A 20596-nucleotide genomic window follows, 5' to 3' on the forward strand; every position below is an offset into this window, starting at 1 on the left:
CTTCTGACATGGACTTGAGAGATTAGAGGAAGGCAGCAAAACTCATCAACGCTGATTGCCAAGGAGCTGTTAACATGAGTCGGGATGGATTCTCAGAGACGACACTCCCTGTATCTCCGGACTCTAACTTTTATCCATGCTCTCACTGAGAGGCTGACAGGATTACTTAAAACTCCAGTCCCATTCCGAAGAGTACTACCCTCCATAAGAGACTATCTTCAACTTCTGACACTTCTCTGCCAACCTCCTGTGACGAAAGGCAAAGAATGACTGGGGGATGAGGGAAGTAGGGGATGTATTTAAGCCTTTGGCTGGGGTGTTTTTGCCTCCTCCTGGTGGCCAGGTTCTTATTTCCCAAAAGTAATGAATGCAGCTGCGGTCTCTTCCCGTTTAAGAAGAAAATGTTGGTTTCATGTCCCTTTAAATGTTTCATGTAATGGAAATATTGTTATTTCAGATAATTCCACAATAAGATGCTGAAAAGTGCGTCCCTCGAATTCCGATTGGCTGATAGGATTCTATCAGCCAATCGGAATTAAGGTAGGAAAAATATGATTGGCTGATTCAACAGACCCGCTCAGCAGAGTACAAAGAGCGGGTCTGAAAAACGGACATATTTTAAAAAAAATTAAAAGGGAATAAAAGGGTTTATAACGATAACACTAAAATAATGTTATATAATTCTGCACTATGTTATTTTTTTAGGTTTACTGTCCCTTTAAAGGAACATGAAACCAAAAATGTTTCTTTCTTGATTAAGATAGATCATACATTTTTAATCAACTTTCAAATTTTCTTCTAGTAATTAATTTGCTTATTTTCTTGGTATCCTTTGTTGAAAAGCATACCTAGAATAGGCGCAGGGGCTGGGAACTAGATGCTGATTGGTGGCTGCACATATATACCTGTTGGCATTGGCTTACCAATGAGTTAAGCTAGCTCCCAGTAGTGCATTGCTACTCCTTCAATAAAGGATTTCCTGAGAATGAAGCAAAATTGATCATAGAAATAAATTGGAAAGTTGTTGAAATAGTATGCTCTATTTGAATCATAAAAGAAAATGTTGGGTGTCATGTCCCTTTAAGGCCCAGTAACACTTCATGTTTTCTCCAAATTCAAAACAGCTTTAACGTAACCTTTTTATACAAAATATTCCTCACACTTTTAGTGCTCTTTGGCATGAATAATGAAAAAAAAAATTAGACTTCTCTGTCCCTTTAAAGGGACATCACAATTTATAAAGAAAATCAGCTAGATTACGAGTTTTGCGTTATGAGTGAAAAAGCATCGTTATGCTTCATAACAATGCTTTTTCCCTAACACCGATATTACAAGTCTTGCAGGTATAGGTGTACCGCACACCTTTTTGGCCGTCACGCGTCAGTACCGCACTTTTTCAATGGGACTTTTTCAATGGGACTTTCATAGCGCCGGTATTAGAAGTTTGCCTGGGAGGCCAAAAAGTGAGCGGCACACTCTATAACCACAAGATTCATACCGCTATCTAAAGTCAGTAGTTATGAGTTTTACGTTACAAAGCTGTAGCATAAAACTCATAACTAAAGTGTTAAAAAGTACACTAACACCCATAAAAACAGAATTTATGCTTACCTGATAAATTACTTTCTCCAACGGTGTGTCCGGTCCACGGCGTCATCCTTACTTGTGGGATATTCTCTTCCCCAACAGGAAATGGCAAAGAGCCCAGCAAAGCTGGTCACATGATCCCCCCTAGGCTCCGCCTTCCCCAGTCATTCGACCGACGTAAAGGAGGAATATGCATAGGAGAAATCATATGATACCGTGGTGACTGTAGTTAGAGAAAATAATTCATCAGACCTGATTAAAAAACCAGGGCGGGCCGTGGACCGGACACACCGTTGGAGAAAGTAATTTATCAGGTAAGCATAAATTCTGTTTTCTCCAACATAGGTGTGTCCGGTCCACGGCGTCATCCTTACTTGTGGGAACCAATACCAAAGCTTTAGGACACGGATGATGGGAGGGAGCAAATCAGGTCGCCTAGATGGAAGGCACCACGGCTTGCAAAACCTTTCTCCCAAAAATAGCCTCAGAAGAAGCAAAAGTATCAAATTTGTAGAATTTGGTAAAAGTGTGCAGTGAAGACCAAGTCGCTGCCTTACATATCTGATCAACAGAAGCCTCGTTCTTGAAGGCCCATGTGGAAGCCACGGCCCTAGTGGAGTGAGCTGTGATTCTTTCAGGAGGCTGCTGTCCAGCAGTCTCATAAGCCAATCGGATGATGCTTTTAAGCCAAAAAGAGAGAGAGGTAGAAGTTGCTTTTTGACCTCTCCTTTTACCAGAATAAACGACAAACAAGGAAGATGTTTGTCTGAAATCCTTTGTAGCCTCTAAATAGAACTTTAGAGCACGAACTACATCCAAATTGTGCAACAAACGTTCCTTCTTTGAAACTGGATTCGGACACAAAGAAGGCACGACTATCTCCTGGTTAATATTTTTATTAGAAACAACTTTCGGAAGAAAACCAGGTTTAGTACGCAAAACCACCTTATCTGCATGAAACACCAGATATGGAGGAGAACACTGCAGAGCAGATAACTCTGAAACTCTTCTTGCAGAAGAAATTGCAACCAAAAACAAAACTTTCCAAGATAATAACTTGATATCAACGGAATGTAGGGGTTCAAACGGAACCCCCTGAAGAACTGAAAGAACTAAATTGAGACTCCAAGGAGGAGCCAAAGGTTTGTAAACAGGCTTGATTCTAACCAGAGCCTGAACAAAAGCTTGAACATCTGGCACAGCCGCCAGCTTTTTGTGAAGTAAAACAGATAAAGCAGAAATCTGTCCCTTCAAAGAACTTGCAGATAATCCTTTCTCCAAACCCTCTTGAAGAAAGGATAGAATCTTAGGAATTTTTATCTTGTTCCATGGGAATCCTTTAGATTCACACCAACAGATATATTTTTTCCATATTTTATGGTAGATTTTTCTAGTTACAGGCTTTCTAGCCTGAACAAGAGTATCAATGACAGAATCTGAGAACCCTCGCTTTGATAAAATTAAGCGTTCAATCTCCAAGCAGTCAGTTGGAGTGAGGCCAGATTCGGATGTTCGAACGGACCTTGAACAAGAAGGTCCTGTCTCAAAGGTAGCTTCCATGGTGGAGCCGATGACATATTCACCAGGTCTGCATACCAAGTCCTGCGTGGCCACGCAGGAGCTATCAAGATCACCGAAACCCTCTCCTGTTTGATCCTGGCTACCAGCCTGGGAATGAGAGGAAACGGTGGGAACACATAAGCTAGGTTGAAGGTCCAAGGTGCTACTAGTGCATCCACTAGAGTCGCCTTGGGATCCCTGGATCTGGACCCGTAGCAAGGAACCTTGAAGTTCTGACGAGACGCCATCAGATCCATGTCTGGAATGCCCCACAATTGAATTATTTGGGCAAAGATTTCCGGATGGAGCTCCCACTCCCCCGGATGAAAAGTCTGACGACTCAGAAAATCCGCTTCCCAATTTTCCACTCCTGGGATGTGGATTGCAGACAAGTGGCAGGAGTGATTCTCCGCCCATTGAATTATTTTGGTCACTTCTTCCATCGCCAGGGAACTCCTTGTTCCCTCCTGATGGTTGATATACGCAACAGTCGTCATGTTGTCTGATTGAAACCTTATGAATTTGGCCTTTGCAAGCTGAGGCCAAGCCTTGAGAGCATTGAATATCGCTCTCAGTTCCAGAATGTTTATCGGTAGAAGGGATTCTTCCCGAGACCAAAGACCCTGAGCTTTCAGGGGTTCCCAGACCGCGGCCCAGCCCACCAGACTGGCGTCGGTCGTGACAATGACCCACTCTGGTCTGCGGAAGCTCATCCCTTGTGACAGGTTGTCCAGGGTCAGCCACCAACGGAGAGAATCTCTGGTCCTCTGATCTACTTGTATCGTCGGAGACAAGTCTGTATAATCCCCATTCCACTGTCTGAGCATGCACAGTTGTAATGGTCTTAGATGAATTCGCGCAAAAGGAACTATGTCCATTGCCGCAACCATCAAACCTATTACTTCCAAATGAAGTACTTGACAAGAGCTTAGAAGTCTTGATTTTCTGGCCTCTGTCAGAAAAATCTTCATTTCTAAGGAGTCTATTATTGTTCCCAAGAAGGGAACTCTTCTTGACGGAGATAGAGAACTTTTTTCTACGTTCACTTTCCACCCGTGAGATCTGAGAAAGGCTAGGACAATGTCCGTATGAGCCTTTGCTTGAGGCAGAGACGACGCTTGAATCAGAATGTCGTCCAAGTAAGGTACTACTGCAATGCCCCTTGGTCTTAGCACCGCTAGAAGGGACCCTAGTACCTTTGTGAAAATTCTTGGGGCAGTGGCTAATCCGAATGGAAGTGCCACGAACTGGTAATGTTTGTCCAGAAAGGCGAACCTTAGGAACCGATGATGTTCCTTGTGGATAGGAATATGTAGATACGCATCCTTTAAATCCACCGTGGTCATGAATTGACCTTCCTGGATGGTAGGAAGAATTGTCCGAATGGTTTCCATTTTGAACGATGGAACCCTGAGAAATTTGTTTAGGAACTTGAGATCTAAGATTGGTCTGAATGTTCCCTCTTTTTTGGGAACTATGAACAGATTGGAGTAGAATCCCATCCCTTGTTCTCTTAATGGAACAGGATGAACCACTCCCATTTTTAACAGGTCTTCTACACAATGTAAGAATGCCTGTCTTTTTATGTGGTCTGAAGACAATTGAGACCTGTGGAACCTTCCCCTTGGGGGTAGCTCCTTGAATTCCAGAAGATAACCTTGGGAGACTATTTCTAGCGCCCAAGGATCCAGAACATCTCTTGCCCAAGCCTGAGCGAAGAGAGAAAGTCTGCCCCCCACCAGATCCGGTCCCGGATCGGGGGCCAACATCTCATGCTGTCTTGGTAGCAGTGGCAGGTTTCTTGGCCTGCTTACCTTTGTTCCAGCCTTGCATTGGCCTCCAGGCTGGCTTGGTTTGAGAAGTATTACCCTCTTGCTTAGAGGATGTAGAACTTGAGGCTGGTCCGTTTCTGCGAAAGGGACGAAAATTAGGTTTAATTTTAGCCTTAAAAGACCTATCCTGAGGAAGGGCGTGGCCCTTTCCCCCAGTGATATCTGAAATAATCTCTTTCAAGTCAGGGCCAAACAGCGTTTTCCCCTTGAAAGGTATGTTAAGCAATTTGTTCTTGGAGGACGCATCCGCTGACCAAGACTTTAGCCAAAGCGCTCTGCGCGTCACAATAGCAAACCCTGAATTTTTCGCCGCTAATCTAGCTAATTGCAAAGTGGCGTCTAAAGTAAAAGAGTTAGCCAATTTAAGAGCATGAATTCTGTCCATAATCTCCTCATAAGAAGATTCTTTATCTAGCGACTTTTCTAGTTCATCGAACCAGAAACACGCTGCTGTAGTGACAGGAACAATGCATGAAATTGGTTGTAGAAGGTAACCTTGCTGAACAAACATCTTTTTAAGCAAACCTTCTAATTTTTTATCCATAGGATCTTTGAAAGCACAACTATCTTCTATAGGGATAGTAGTGCGTTTGTTTAGAGTAGAAACCGCCCCCTCGACCTTAGGGACTGTCTGCCATAAGTCCTTTCTGGGGTCGACCATAGGAAACAATTTCTTAAATATAGGGGGAGGGACAAAAGGTATGCCGGGCCTTTCCCATTCCTTGTTTACAATGTCCGCCACCCGCTTGGGTATAGGAAAAGCTTCGGGGGGCACCGGGACCTCTAGGAACTTGTCCATCTTACATAATTTCTCTGGAATGACCAAATTGTCACAATCATCCAGAGTAGATAACACCTCCTTAAGCAGAGCGCGGAGATGTTCCAATTTAAATTTGAATGTAATAACATCAGGTTCAGCTTGTTGAGAAATTTTTCCTGAATCTGAAATTTCTCCCTCAGACAAAACCTCCCTGGCCCCTTCAGACTGGTGTAAGGGCATGTCAGAACCATTATCATCAGCGTCCTCGTGCTCTTCAGTATCTAAAACAGAGCAGTTGCGCTTTCGCTGATAAGTGGGCATTTTGGCTAAAATGTTTTTAATAGAATTATCCATTACAGCCGTTAATTGTTGCATAGTAAGAAGTATTGGCGCACTAGATGTACTAGGGGCCTCCTGTGTGGGCAAGACTGGTGTAGACACAGGAGGGGATGATGCAGTACCATGCTTACTCCCCTCACTTGAGGAATCATCTTGGGCATCATTTTCTCTAAATTGTTTGTCACATGCATCACATCTATTTAAATGAGAAGGAACCTTTGCTTCCTCACATACAGAACATAGTCTATCTGATAGTTCAGACATGTTAAACAGGCATAAACTTGATAACAAAGTACAAAAAACGTTTTAAAATAAAACCGTTACTGTCACTTTAAATTTTAAACTGAACACACTTTATTACTGAATATGAGAAAAAGTATGAAGGAACTGTTCAAAATTCACCAAAATTTCACCACAGTGTCTTAAAGCCTTAAATGTATTGCACACCAAATTTGAAAGCTTTAACTCTTAAAATAACGGAACCGGAGCCGTTTTTATTTTTAACCCCTATACAGTCCCTGGTATCTGCTTTGCTGAGACCCAACCAAGCCCAGAGGGGAATACGATACCAAATGACGCCTTCTGTAAGCTTTTTCTGTGTATCTGAGCTCCTCACACATGCATCTGCATGCCTTGCTTCCCAAAAACAACTGCGCATTAGTGGCGCGAAAATGAGGCTCTGCCTATGATTAGAAAAGGCCCCCAGTGAAAAAGGTGTCCAATACAGTGCCTGCCGTTTTTTTTTTTAACATAATTCTCAAGATTAAAATAACTCCTCAAAGCTATAAACTATTAAAGATGCTTATAAAGTAATCGTTTTAGCCCAGAAAAATGTCTACCAGTCTTTAAAGCCCTTGTGAAGCCCTTTATTCTTATTAATAAAATGGCTTACCGGATCCCATAGGGAAAATGACAGCTTCCAGCATTACCAAGTCTTGTTAGAAATGTGTCATACTTCAAGCAGCAAAGTCTGCACACTGTTTCCCCCAACTGAAGTTACTTCATCTCAACAGTCCTGTGTGGAAACAGCCATCGATTTTAGTAACGGTTGCTAAAATCATCTTCCTCTTACAAACAGAAATCTTCATCTATTTTCTGTTTCAGAGTAAATAGTACATACCAGCACTATTTTAAAATAACAAACTCTTGATTGAAGAATAAAACTACATTTAAACACCAAAGAGAATGACTCCGTGGAGATGTTGCCTGTGCAACGGCAAAGAGAATGACTGGGGAAGGCGGAGCCTAGGGGGGATCATGTGACCAGCTTTGCTGGGCTCTTTGCCATTTCCTGTTGGGGAAGAGAATATCCCACAAGTAAGGATGACGCCGTGGACCGGACACACCTATGTTGGAGAAATACCTATTAACCCCTAAACTGAGGACCCCCCACATCGCAAACACTAAAATAAAATAATTAACCCCTAACCTTCCACTCTGTACATCGCCGCCACTTAAAAAATGTATTAACCCCTATTATGCTGCTCCCTGACATCGTCGTCATTATAATAAACTTATAACCCCTAAACCGCCGCCCTCCCGCATCGCAAACACTATTTAAATATTATTAACCCCATATCTGCCGTCCACCCACACTGCCGCTACAATAAACCTATTAACCCCTAAATCACCACCCTCCCTCATCACTACATAAATATATTAACCCCTAAACCTAACCCTAACGTAACCCTAAGCCTAAGTCTAACCCTAACCTAACCCTAACACCCCCTAACTTAAATATAATTAAAATAAATCTAAATAAAAAACTTACAATTATTACCTAAATAACCTATTTAAAACTAAATACATACTTACCTGTAAAATAAAACCTAAGCTAGCTACAATATAACTAATAGTTATATTGTAGCTAGCTTAGGTTTTATTTTTATTTCACAGGTAAATTTGAATTTATTTTAACTAGGTAGACTAGTTAGTAAATAGTTATTAACTATTTACTAACTACCTAGTTAAAATAAATACAAAGTTACCTGTAAAATAAAACCTAACCTGCCTTACAATAAAACCTAATATTACAATAAAATAAAATAAAAGAATTAAATTCATAAAATACAATTATCTAAATTACAAAAAAAATAAACACTAAATTTCACAAAATAAAAAACGAAATTATCAAAAATAAAAACAAATTACTCCTAATCTAATAGCCCTATCAAAATAAAAAAATCCCCCCCAAAATAAAAAACACTAAGCTGCCAATAGCCCTTAAAAGGGCCTTTTGCGGGGCATTACCCCAAATAAATCAGCTCTTTTACCTGTAATAAAAAATACAAACAACCCCCCAACAGTAAAACCCACAACCCACACAACCAAACCCCCCAAATAAAAACTAAATCTAAAAAAAACATAAATCTAAATAAACCTAAGCTAACCATTGCCCTGAAAAGGGCATTTGGATGGGCATTGCCCATAAAAGGGCATTTAGCTCTTTTACATTGCCCAAAATCCTACTCTAAAAATAAAACCCCCGACGATCCACTTACAGTTTTTGAAGACCGGACATCCATCCTCAACCAGGCAGCAGAAGTCTTCATCCAAGCGGGCAGAAGTCCTCATCCAAGTGGTTAGAAGTCTTCATCCAGACGGCATCTTCTATATTCATCGATCTGGCGCGGAGCGGGTCCATCTTCAAGACATCCGGCACGGAGCATCCTCTTCTTCTGATGGTCGCTGAAGAATAAAGTTTCCCTTTAAGTGACGTCATCCAAAATTGGCGTCCCTTACATTCCGATTGGCTGATTGGCTGAATTCTATAGGTTATTTAGGAGAGATGGCTTGCATTTGGATGTTAAAGGAACAGAGTACTCTGGGAAAGGAGTTCAAATGCTTTATTAGAAATCATTTAAACTAATAAAGGGGGGTAGCATTAATATATCCACCTGCCCCCCACAGCATGCCAAAACTGTTAGTCCAAGTAACAATTCTAGAAATTATATTAGAAAAATTCTTCGTGCCATGAGCACAAATGCTTGCAGCTTAGGAAATAAAATTACCTGAACTCATTTCAATAATGACTAGGGGCAACTTGGATTTAGTAGCTATAACAGAAACATGGCACAATGATTTGCATGACTGGGACATAGTCATATCTGGATACAGGTTATTTAAAAAGAACAGAGTAGGAAAGAAAGGTGGAGGAGTTGCTCTGTATATAAATGAAAATATAAAGGTTTCTGAAATTGTAGGAACAAATTATGAGGTGGAAAGTATTTAGGTGACTTTGGAAATTGGAGATAAAAATGTGTTTAGAATAGGGGTTGTATATAGGCCTCCATTGCAGGATGAAAAATGGGACAATCTGTTATTAGAAGAAATAACCAAAATGACCATGAAGGGTAAGGTTATAGTACTGGGGGACTTTAATTTGCCAGATATAGACTGGAAGATTCCTTCTGCTAGATCAGCTAGAAGCAGGTATATTCTTGAATCTCTGCTAGGGGAATCACTTGAGCAATTAGTTAAGGAACCAACTCATAAGGAAGCTATATTAGATCTAATACTTACAAACAGTGATACAGTTTCAGATGTGTCTGTAGGTGAGAAATTAGGATCCAGTGATCATCAATTTGTTTGGTTTAGTATTCATGTGCAGAACTGTCCACCCAGACTAAAACAAAAGTTTTAGACTTTAGGAAGGCAGATTTTTCATTAATGGGAGAATACCTAAAAAAACTATTTAAAAGGGAAAACTCTTATTACAGGGGTTCAAGAACAGTGGGAATTTGTGAAAGGTGCCATTTTAGATGCAACCGCACACTGTATTAGACATGTCTGTAAAAGTAAAAGAAAGCGGAAACCAATTTGGTTTTCCAAAGAAGTAGCACATGCTGTAAAGACAAAAAAGATAGCTTATAAAAATTAGAAACAAGCTTAACAGTAATATTTTTACAGAGGATGAGGTTTTGTGAGCATTATCAAAAATAAATGTTAAAAAGGCAGAGGGTCCTGATAATATTCATCCCAGGGTTTTAAAAGAACTTTGATCAGTGCTAACTGTCCCATTAACTGATCTGTTTAATCAGTCACTATTAACAGGAGCTTTCCCAGATGATTGGAGAATAGCAAATGTAATACCTCTTCATAAAAAGGGCAGTAGAGAAGAATCTGGTAACTACAGGCCAGTTAGTTTAACTTCAGTAGTAGGGAAATTAATGGAAAGCCTCATAAAAGAAAGACATGACTTACATAAAGACAAACAATTTAGAGGACCAAAATCAGCATGGTTTTACAGGGAGATCATGTCAGACTAAGCATATTGACTTATTTAAATATGTAACAAAAGTATTAGACAAGGGTGGAGCAGTTGATTTTGTAGCATATCTAGATTTCAGCAAAGCATTTGACACCGTCCCACACAATAAACTAATTCACAAACGGTATCTCCTTGGTCTAGATTCAAAAATTGTGAACTGGGTGGAATGCTGGCTTAAGGACAGAAAACAAAGTGTCTTAGTAAATGGAGTTCATTCAGCAGAGGGGGCTGTTACTAGTGGTGTTCCTCAGGGGTCAGTTCTGGGGCCTGTTTTGTTTAACATATTTATCTGTGATATCAGCAAAGGGCTACAGGGGAAAGTATGTCTGTTTGCAGATGATACAAAAATTTGTAACAGAGTGGATTTTCCAGGGGGGTATACAAAATGAGAAGTGATATACAACAATTGGAGGATTGGATAAACAACTGCGATCTAAAGTTTAACACAGCAAAGTGTAAAATAATGCATTTAGGGAAGAAAAATCCAAATGTTAATAACAGACTCAATGACACTTTACTGACTGTTACAGATGAGGAACAGGACTTGGGAATTATTATTTCAGATTATTTAAAACTTAGTAAACAATGTAGTAATGCAGCAATTAAGGCTAGCAGAATGCTTGGGTGTATTGGTAGAGGTATTTGCAGCAGAAATAGTAAGGTTCTTATGCCACTTTATAGATCATTAGTTAGGCCCCATCTTGAGTATTGAGTGCAGTTCTGGAGGCCATATCTTCAGAAGGATATTAACAAACTTGAATCTGTGCAAAGGAGGGCTACCAAAATGGTACATGGTCTAAAAAATAAAACTTACCAGGATAGGCTCAATGACCTAAATATGTATAGCTTAGAGGAGAGAAGGGAAAGAGGTGATATGAAAGCAACTTTCAAGTACGTTAAAGGGCTTAGTAAAACTGAGGCTCTGGGTATTTTACATAAAATGGAAAATTCAAGAACAAGGGGTCATGATCTTAAGCTAAAGGGTAGTAGATTCAGGAGTAATTTGAGGAAGCACTTCTTTACAGAAAGAGTGATTGATTTATGGAATAAACTTCCTCAAGAGGTAGTAGCGACAAACACTGTGGGGGACTTAAAAAATGCATGGGACAAGCATAAGGCTATCCTACAAACTAGATAAGTTTATACTGTTAGGTAATATAGGGCAGACTTGCTGGGCCTATGGCTCTTATCTGCCGTCAATATCTATGTTTCTATGTTTCTAATAGGATTTAAAGGTGAAAAAATCCTATTGGCTGTTGCAATCAGCCAAGAGGATAGAGCTTGTATTCTATTGGCTATTCCAATCAGCCAATAGAATGCGAGCTACATCCTATTGGCTGATTGGATCAGCCAATAGGATGAAAGCTCAATCCTATTGGCTGATTGCAACAGCCAATAGGATTTTTTCACCTTTAATTCCTATTGGTTGATAGAATTCTATCAGCCAATCGGAATGTAAGGGACGCCATCTTGGATGATGTCACTTAAAGGGAAACTTCATTCTTCAGCGACCATCGGAAGAAGAGGATGCTCCGCACTGGATATCTTGAAGATGGACCCGCTCCACGCCGGTTAGATGAAGATAGAAGATGCCATTTGGATGAAGACTTCTGCCCGCTTGGATGAAGACTTCTGCTGGCTTTGATGAGGACTTCTGCCCACTTGGATGAAGACTTCTGCCGCCTGGATGAGGATGGATGTCCGGTCTTCAAAAACTTTAAGTGGATCGTCGGGGGTTAGTGTTAGGTTTTTTTAAGGGTTTAATGGGTGGGTTTTATTTTTAGCTTAGGGTTTGGGCAATGTAAAAGAGCTAAATGCCCATTTAAGGGCAATGCCCATCCAAATGCCCTTTTCAGGGCAACGGTTAGCTTAGGTTTATTTAGATAGGTTTTTATTTGGGGGGTCTGGTTGTGTGGGTGGTGGGTTTTACTGTTGGGGGTGTTTGTATTTTTTTTATACAGGTAGAAGAGCTGATATCTTTGGGGCAATGCACTGCAAAATTTTAAGGGCCATTGGCAGTTTAGTGTAGGCTAGGTTCTTTTTTTTTTTTCGGTGGGCTTTTTTATTTTGATAGGGCTATTAGATTAGGAGTAATTTGTTTTTATTTTTGATAGTTTCGTTTTTTATTTTGTGTAATTTAGTGTTTATTTTTTTGTAATTTAGATAATTGTATTTTATTAATTTAATTAATTTTATTGTAATGTTAGGTTTTAGTGAAAGGCAGGTTAGGTTTTATTTTACAGGTACATTTGTATTTATTTTAACTAGGTAGTTATTAAATAGTTAATAACTATTTACTAACTAGTCTACCTAGTTAAAATAAATACAAACTTACCTGTGAAATAAAAATAAAACCTAAGCTAGCTACAATATAACTATTAGTTATATTGAAGCTAGCTTAGGTTTTATTTTACAGGTAAGTATTTAGTTTTAAATAGGAATTATTTAGGTAATAATTGTAAGTTTTATTTAAATTTAGGCTTACGTTAGGGTTATGCTTAGGGTTACGTTAGGGTTAGGTTTAGGGGGTTAATATATTTATTTAGTGTTAGTGATGTGGGAGGCCAGAGGTTTAGGGGTTAATAACTTTAGTATAGTGGCGGCGATATTGGGGGCAGCAGATTAGGGGTTAATAGTTTTATTTAGGTGGCGGCGATGTTAGGGGCAGCAGATTAGGGGTGTTTAGACATGGTTTTTATGTTAGGGTGTTAGGTTTAAACGTAACTTTTTCTTTCCCCATAGACATCAATGGGGCTGCGTTATGGAGCTTTTGTTTCCTTGATCGCAGGTGTTAGGCTTTTTTAGCCGACTCTCCCCATTGATGTCTATGGGGAAATCGTGCATGAGCACTTCAAAACACTGCTTGTATTTGGGTGAGGTATGGAGCTCAACGCAACCATATCGCTTGCGCAAGCCGGGTTTTACAAAACCTGTAATAGCAGTGCTATAGGGAGGTTAAATACCGCCGCTTTTGTGGCGGTCGTTAATTTCCCTATAGCGCTCAAAACTTGTAATCTACCTGAATGTTCTGTATTAAAGCATTTTATTATTGTACTGTTGTTAGAAATAACTATGCGCTCAACCCATGCAAAGTTTAAGTCAATGCCAGAGCAGAAATGCATTGCTGGGCCTAACTGAGCAGATAAGGTGAGACATATGTGCATAGCTAGCAATCACTAATCACTTTTCCTAAACATATCTAGGTATGCTTTTCAACAAAGGATACCAATAGAATGAAGTAAGCGTGATAATAGAAGTACATTTCTGGACCTTTGAGTGGCATGCGTTGCAGAGTGATTTTGGCAATGAGCTAATACTGGATGAATTAAATTCACTACCATACCATGAGCTGCACGATATGCACATCCTAAACAGGCCGAATTAGCAGTGGGAATTGTGTATACGGGAGCATTAAACACATCGGACAAGACCTACAAACAGAAAAAGCAAAGTATTAAAAATAATTCTGTAAATATACCACATAGTCCCGGATTCAATATAAGTAGTGATGTATAATTAAAATATATTATTATTATATTATTATATATGCAATTAAAACATATAACAAGGAATAACATAATTTATGTAAGAACTTACCTGATAAATTAATTTCTTTCATATTGGCAAGAGTCCATGAGCTAGTGACGCATGGGATATAGAATCCTACCAGGAGGGGAAAAGTTTTCCAAACCTCAAAATGCCTATAAATATACCCCTCACCACACCCACAATACAGTTTAACGAATAGCCAAGCAGTGAGGTGATAGAAAAAGGAGTAAAAAGGCATACAAAAAAGAGGAACTGGAAATATAATTGTGCTTTTATACAAAAAACCATAACCACCAGAAAAAAGGGTGGGTCTCATGGACTCTTGCCAATATGAAAGAAATTAATTTATCAGGTAAGTTCTTACATAAATTATGTTTTCTTTTATGTAATTGGCAAGAGTCCATGAGCTAGTGACATATGGGATAGGAATACCCAAGATGTGGAAGACAACAAAAGAGTCACTGGAAAGGGAGGGATAAAATAAACAGCCATTTTCCACAAAAAAATAAGTTTTTCTTATAAATTTAAAGAAAAAAACTTAAAACATAAGCATAAGAATCAAACTGAAACAGCTGCCTGAAGAACTTTTCTACCAAAAACTGCTTCAGCAGAAGCAAATACATCAAAATGGTAAAATTTAGTAAATGTATGCAAAGAAGACCAAGTTGCTGCTTTGTAAATCTGATCAACTGAAGCTTCATTCTTAAAAGACTTGTATCCAATGTTTCAGCACTCATACATATATTTTCAAAGAGAGTGCAAAATATGACTCTGGTATAGTAACAATGTCACTCTTTGGCCTTTTAGTATACACTGTGCACTGGTATCAAATAGCTGATATATAGTAAGGGTGGTGTAAATCTTGAAGCTGTTTGCTGTTCATCGATAGTATAAAAAAATAATATATATTAAATGTAACAAAAAAGCAAACTACACTTTGTATACCCAAACCAATGTATTTATAGTCAAGTGTCCACTTTCAGATTTTTTATATGAATTGTGTCGTTAGTAGAGAAAAATACATTTCAAGACATTACCTTATTTTCTTCTGATGGGCCCAAACACTGGTTAGCCAACTGATTTTCAAACCGGTCCTACTCACCGCAGGGAGGGAAACAAACAGAGCAGCGGTATGTCTCAATGCAACTCAGTGGATCCAGACTTGCAGCTATTAGTACAAATGCAATTCACATGGGCGGCCTCCAAGTTAAACACAGAAAGCAAGTCCTTCTTAGACATCTGTAAAATTGACAACTCACCATTCAACAAAGACGAAGGATTTGCAGGCTGCACCAATTGAGATTTAGTTAAAATTCAATGACTTTATTTAAACATGATTAAAACATGTAGCAATGTTTCCAAAGCAAACACAATGACAAATCACACCCCAGAACACAGGAGCTGTTCTCCGACACGTTTCATGCTTACAACAAGCACTTCATCAGGGATAACAGCTGATTCCCTTATGAAAATGTATACCTACAAGTTCATTAACCCCTGTATTGCTTAACAGACATAGATAGTATGTCAGAAATATTTTTCAAGCTCTAATCTAAAAATTTGGCATAATGATCTCAATATCAGTCAGGGTACAAGAAAACATGAAAGTTAAAAATATTCAACAGTTAAAACATTAATAATATAATGAGTCACACATTATTTAAAAAAACTCAAGAAGTTATAATCCCCAAGAGAATTAATGAGTGTATAACTGACAATAGGAAGAAAGGGATACTGATCTAAATTTGTTTCCGCAGTATAAACACTACAGGTAACAATAAGTTTAATATTCTTAAAAGCCAAAGAAGTGGAGACTGATCTAGTAGAATGAGCTGTGATCCACTGAGGAGGGGACTGTCCCGCCTCCAAATAAGCTTTATGAATCAAAAGCTTTAACCAAGATGCAAAAGAAATGGCAGAAGCTTTCTGACATTTTCTAGAACCAGAGAAGACAACAAATAGACTAGATGTCTTCCTGCAATCTTTAGTAGCTTCAACATAATATTTCAAAGGTCTTACGACATCTAAATAATGTAAAGATCTTTCAAGAGTATTCTTGGGATTAGGACACAAGGAAGGAACAACAATTCCCCTACTAATGTTGTTAGAATTCACAACCTTAGGAAGAAATGTAAACAAAGTCCGCAAAACAGCCTTATCCTGATGAAAAATCAGAAAAGGAAACTCACAAGAGAGAGCAGACAATTCGGATACTCTTCTAGCTGAAGAGATAGCCAAAAAGAACAATACTTTCCAAGAAAGTAGTTTAATGTCCAAAGAATGCATAGGTTCAAAAGGAGGAGCCTGCAAAGTCTTCAAGCCCAAATTAAGACTCCAAGGAGGAGAGATTGATTTAACAACAGGCTTGATACGAACGAAAGCCTGAACAAAACAGTGAATATCAGGAAGCTTAGCAATTATTCTATGAAATAACACATAAAGAACAGAGATTTGTCCCTTCAAAGTACTTGCAGACAAACCTTTATCCAAACCATCCTGAAGAAACTGTAAATTTCTAGGAATTCTAAAAGAATTCCAGGAGAATTTATGAGAAGAACACCATGAAATATAGGTCTTCCAAACTCGATAATAAATCTTTCTTGAAACAGACTTATGAGCCTGTAACATAGTATTAATCACTGAATCAGAGAAACCTCTATGACTAAGCACTAAGCGTTCAATTTCCATACCTTCAAATTAACATTTTGATATCCTGATGGAAAAACGTCCCTTGAGACAGAAGGTCTGGTCTTAAAGGAAGTGGCCAAGGCTGGCAACTGGACAAGATCCGCATACCAAAACCTGTGAGGCCACATACGATTGTTCCATAATGATCTTGGAGATCACTCTTGGAAGAACTAGAGGCGGAAAGATATAAGTAGGTTGGTAAAACCAAGGAACTGCTAAAGCATCCACCATCTCCGCCTGAAGATCCCTGGACCTGGATAGGTACCTGGGAAGTTTCTTGTTTAGATGAGAAGCCATCAGATCTATTTCTGGAAGACCCCACATCTGTACAATCTGACAAAATACATCTGGATGGAGAGACCACTCCCCCGAATGTAAGGTCTGACGGCTGAGATAATCCGCTTCCCAATTGTCTACACCTGGGATATGCACCACAGAAATTAGACAAGAGCTGTATTCCGCCCAAGAAAGTATCTGAGATACTTCTTTCATAGCTAGGGTACTGCGAGTCCCACCCTGATGATTGACATATGCCACAGTTGTGATATTGTCCGTCTAAAAACAAATGAATGGTTCTCTCTTTAACAGAGGCCAAATCTGAAGAGCCCTGAAAATAAGCACAGAGTTCTAAAATATTGATTGGTAACCTCGCCTCTTGAGGTTTCCAAACCCCTTATGCTGTCAGAGATCCCCAGACAGCTCCCCAACCTGAAAGACTTGCATTTGTTGTGATCACAGTCCAGGTAGGACGAACAAAAGAAGCCCTTTGAACTATACGATGATGGTCTAACCACCAAGTCAGAGAGAGTTGAATGTTGGGATTTAAGTATATCAATTGTGATATCCGAGTATAATCCCTGCACCATTGATTCAGCATAAAAAGCTGTAGAGGTCACATATGAAAATGAGCAAAGAGGATCGTGCCCGATGCTGCAGTCATGAGACCTAAAACTTTCATGCATATAGCCACTGAAGGGAATGATTGAGACTGAAGGTTTTGACAAGCTGAAACCAATTTCATTTGTCTCTTGACTGTTAAAGACAGAGTCATGGACACTGAATCTATCGGGAATCCTAAAAAGGTGACCCATGTCTGAGGAATCAAGAAACTCTTTGGTAAATTGATCCTCCAACCATGTCTTTGAAGAAACAACACTCGTTGATTTGTGTGAGATTCAGCTAAATGTAAAGACTGAGCTAGTACCAAGATATTGTCCAAATAAGGAAACACTGCAATACCCTGCATTTTGATTACAGATAGAAGGGCACTGAGAACCTTCAAAAAGATCCTTGGAGCTGTTGCTAGGCCAAATGGAAGAGCAACAAATTGGTAATGCTTGTCTAGAAAAGAGAATCTCAGAAACCGATAGTGGTCTGGATGAATCGGAATGTGAAGATATGCATCCTGTAAGTCTATCGTGGACATATAATGACCTTGCTGAACAAAAGGCAAAATAGTTCTCATAGTCACCATCTTGAAAGTTGGGACAATTACAAAATGATTAAAAAACTTCAGATCCAGAACTGGCCTGAATGAATTTTCTTTCTTTGGGACAATGAATAGATTTGAATAAAACACCAGACCCTGTTCCTAAAACAGAACTGGAATTATTACCCCTGAAAGCTCTAGATCTGAAACACACTTCAGAAAAGCTTCACTGGATTTGCTGGAACGTGAGAGAAAAAGAATCTTCTCACAGGAGGTCTTACTCTGAATCCTATTCAATACCCTTGAGAGACAATACTCTGAATCCACTGATTTTGAACAGAATCTGCCCAAATGTCTTGGAATAATTTCAATCTGCCCCCCACTAGCTGAACTGGATCGAGGGCCGCACCTTCATTCAGACTTGGGGGCTGGCTTTGGTTTCTTAAAAGGCTTGGATTTATTCTAACTTGAAGAAGGTTTATAATTGGAACCAGAGTCTTTAGGGGAAGGATTGGTTTTCTGTTCCTTATTCTGTTGAAAAGAACGAAAACGATTAGAAGCTTTAGATTTACCCTTAGATCTTTTATCCTGAGGCAAAAAAACTCCCTTCCCCCCAGTGATAGTTGAAATATTGAATCCAACTGAGAACCAAATAAATGTTTACCTTGGAAAGAAAGAGATAGTAATCTAGATTTAGATACCATGTCAGCATTCCAAGATTTGAGCCATAAAGCTCTTCTAGCTAAAATAGCTAAAGACATAGATTTAACATAAATGTTGATGATATCAAAAATAGCATCACAGATAAAATGATTAGCATGTTGAAGCAAACTTACAAAGCTAGACAAATCAGGATCTGTTTCCTGGTGCGCTACGCTATCCAACCAAAACCTAGCCGCTGGCAAAGGGTACAACCTTTTAAACCTAGAAGAAGGAATGAAAGAAGTACCAGGCTTAATCCAATCCTTAGCAATCACATCAGAAATAGCATCAGGAACTGGAAAAACCTCAAGAGTAACCACAGGAAGTTTATAAACAGAATTTAAGTTTACTAGTTTTGATATCAAGAGGACTCCTCAATATCCAAAGTAACCAACACTTCTTTTAACAAGGAACAAATATACTCAATCTTGAAAAGATAAGTAGATTTGTCAGTGTCAATATCTGAAGTAGGACTTCTGAATCAGAGAGATCCTCATCAAAGGGGGATATTTCAGTATGTTGTCGGTCATTAGAAATTTCATCAATTTTATGAGAAGTTTTAAAAGACCTTTTACGTTTATTAGAAGACGGAATAGCAGACAAAGCCTTCTGTATCGCATGAGCAATATAAGTTTTCATATCAACAGGGATATCATGTACATTAGATGTTGAAGGAACAACAGAAACTGTATGTAATGGATTCCGTTTAAACACAATGTTTTAAGTAAATTATTTTTTGTGTCACGTATATTTATTTGTTTGCATATGAACAAACAGGAAAAAACATAAATGAAAGTTATTTTAGCCTACTCGTTCTCAGCTACTATAAGTAGATTTTTTTTTTTTTTCTTTTTCTTTTTAATAACGTATATTTTTTTTAAATCACAAATTTTTATTGAGGCAATACAAGAAAAAGAAAGACCATGAACATAATGTACATTTTGCATCACTCTGGTAATTTTTGCATACAAGACATTGTTTATCCATTGGATACTAAAACCTTTACATATAAGAGAATAAAGAAATCTTAAATCAAGCATTATATATGTATCTTACCAAGAGAACATAAAAAATATAGAAAACATTGTATGCAAGTACAAAATCAAATATATATAATCAAGCATTACCTCTTTTTTCCTTTTGTTTCCTATATAAACACATAAGAAAATGATAGAATTTAAACAACCCGAGAAAATTATACTTCCTATAGAGTGATATATTAATTATAAAATAGGTGTATTTATTATTTGAAGAATGACAAATTATAGGGAGTCATAACAAGTTGCTCCTACTAGATACACGTGAATGGAGGGCAAAGTGCCTCATTTTCTTTATAAACAGAGAGCTAAGAGCAACTTATAACAAAGCGATATCTATGGCGGAAGGTACATTTTTCTCTAACAAGTGCTGTATACGATATTAATTGTAACATTAGCTTCAATGGAATAAATATGAAACACAATTAATATCAAGGGCGGATGAATACAGCTAAATGTTCACCAAAGAGAGTGAATAGGGACTAAGGAAACTTAGACCTACCTGTATAATATTGGACAAATGGGGGGCGTGTCCTATTAATTTCAACTTAGGGATCTAAGGGTCCATGCTGGGTCAGGGTTTATGAACATCTGAGGACATCTTAGAATGTAGATAAGTCCGGTCATAAAGGAATATATAGGGCCTGTATAAGGTTGAATGGTTCTAGTTATAAGTTCTTGGAAGGTGATCAACTAGGGGAGCCATAAAGAGAGTTAAGGAGTATAAGGACTGGGTTGGAACGGCATATTCTAGGATATTTACATCAGATCGTGTTCTAGAGCTAATAATGAATAGTGTACAAAACACATAATGTGTAATACACATGACCTGTAGTAGTAGGA

The 20596-nt window shown here is 38.6% G+C and overlaps 1 protein-coding gene across 3 annotated transcripts in view; it reads right to left on the bottom strand.

Moving 5' to 3' along the window:
* Positions 1 to 20596, bottom strand: part of XYLB (xylulokinase) — a 384016-nt gene that overhangs the window by 35225 nt on the left and 328195 nt on the right. For 2 of the 3 annotated variants that reach the window (XM_053713790.1, XM_053713792.1), the window contains one exon: positions 13692 to 13779. The exons of the other annotated variant lie outside the window; for it this stretch is intronic. In XM_053713790.1, coding sequence (XP_053569765.1) covers positions 13692 to 13779 — 88 coding nt within the window. The remainder of the gene's footprint in view (positions 1 to 13691; positions 13780 to 20596) is intronic. 3 annotated transcript variants of the gene reach the window in all.

This window comes from Bombina bombina, chromosome 5 (genome assembly GCF_027579735.1).
Source record: "Bombina bombina isolate aBomBom1 chromosome 5, aBomBom1.pri, whole genome shotgun sequence".
Classification (NCBI taxonomy): Eukaryota; Metazoa; Chordata; class Amphibia; order Anura; family Bombinatoridae; genus Bombina; species Bombina bombina.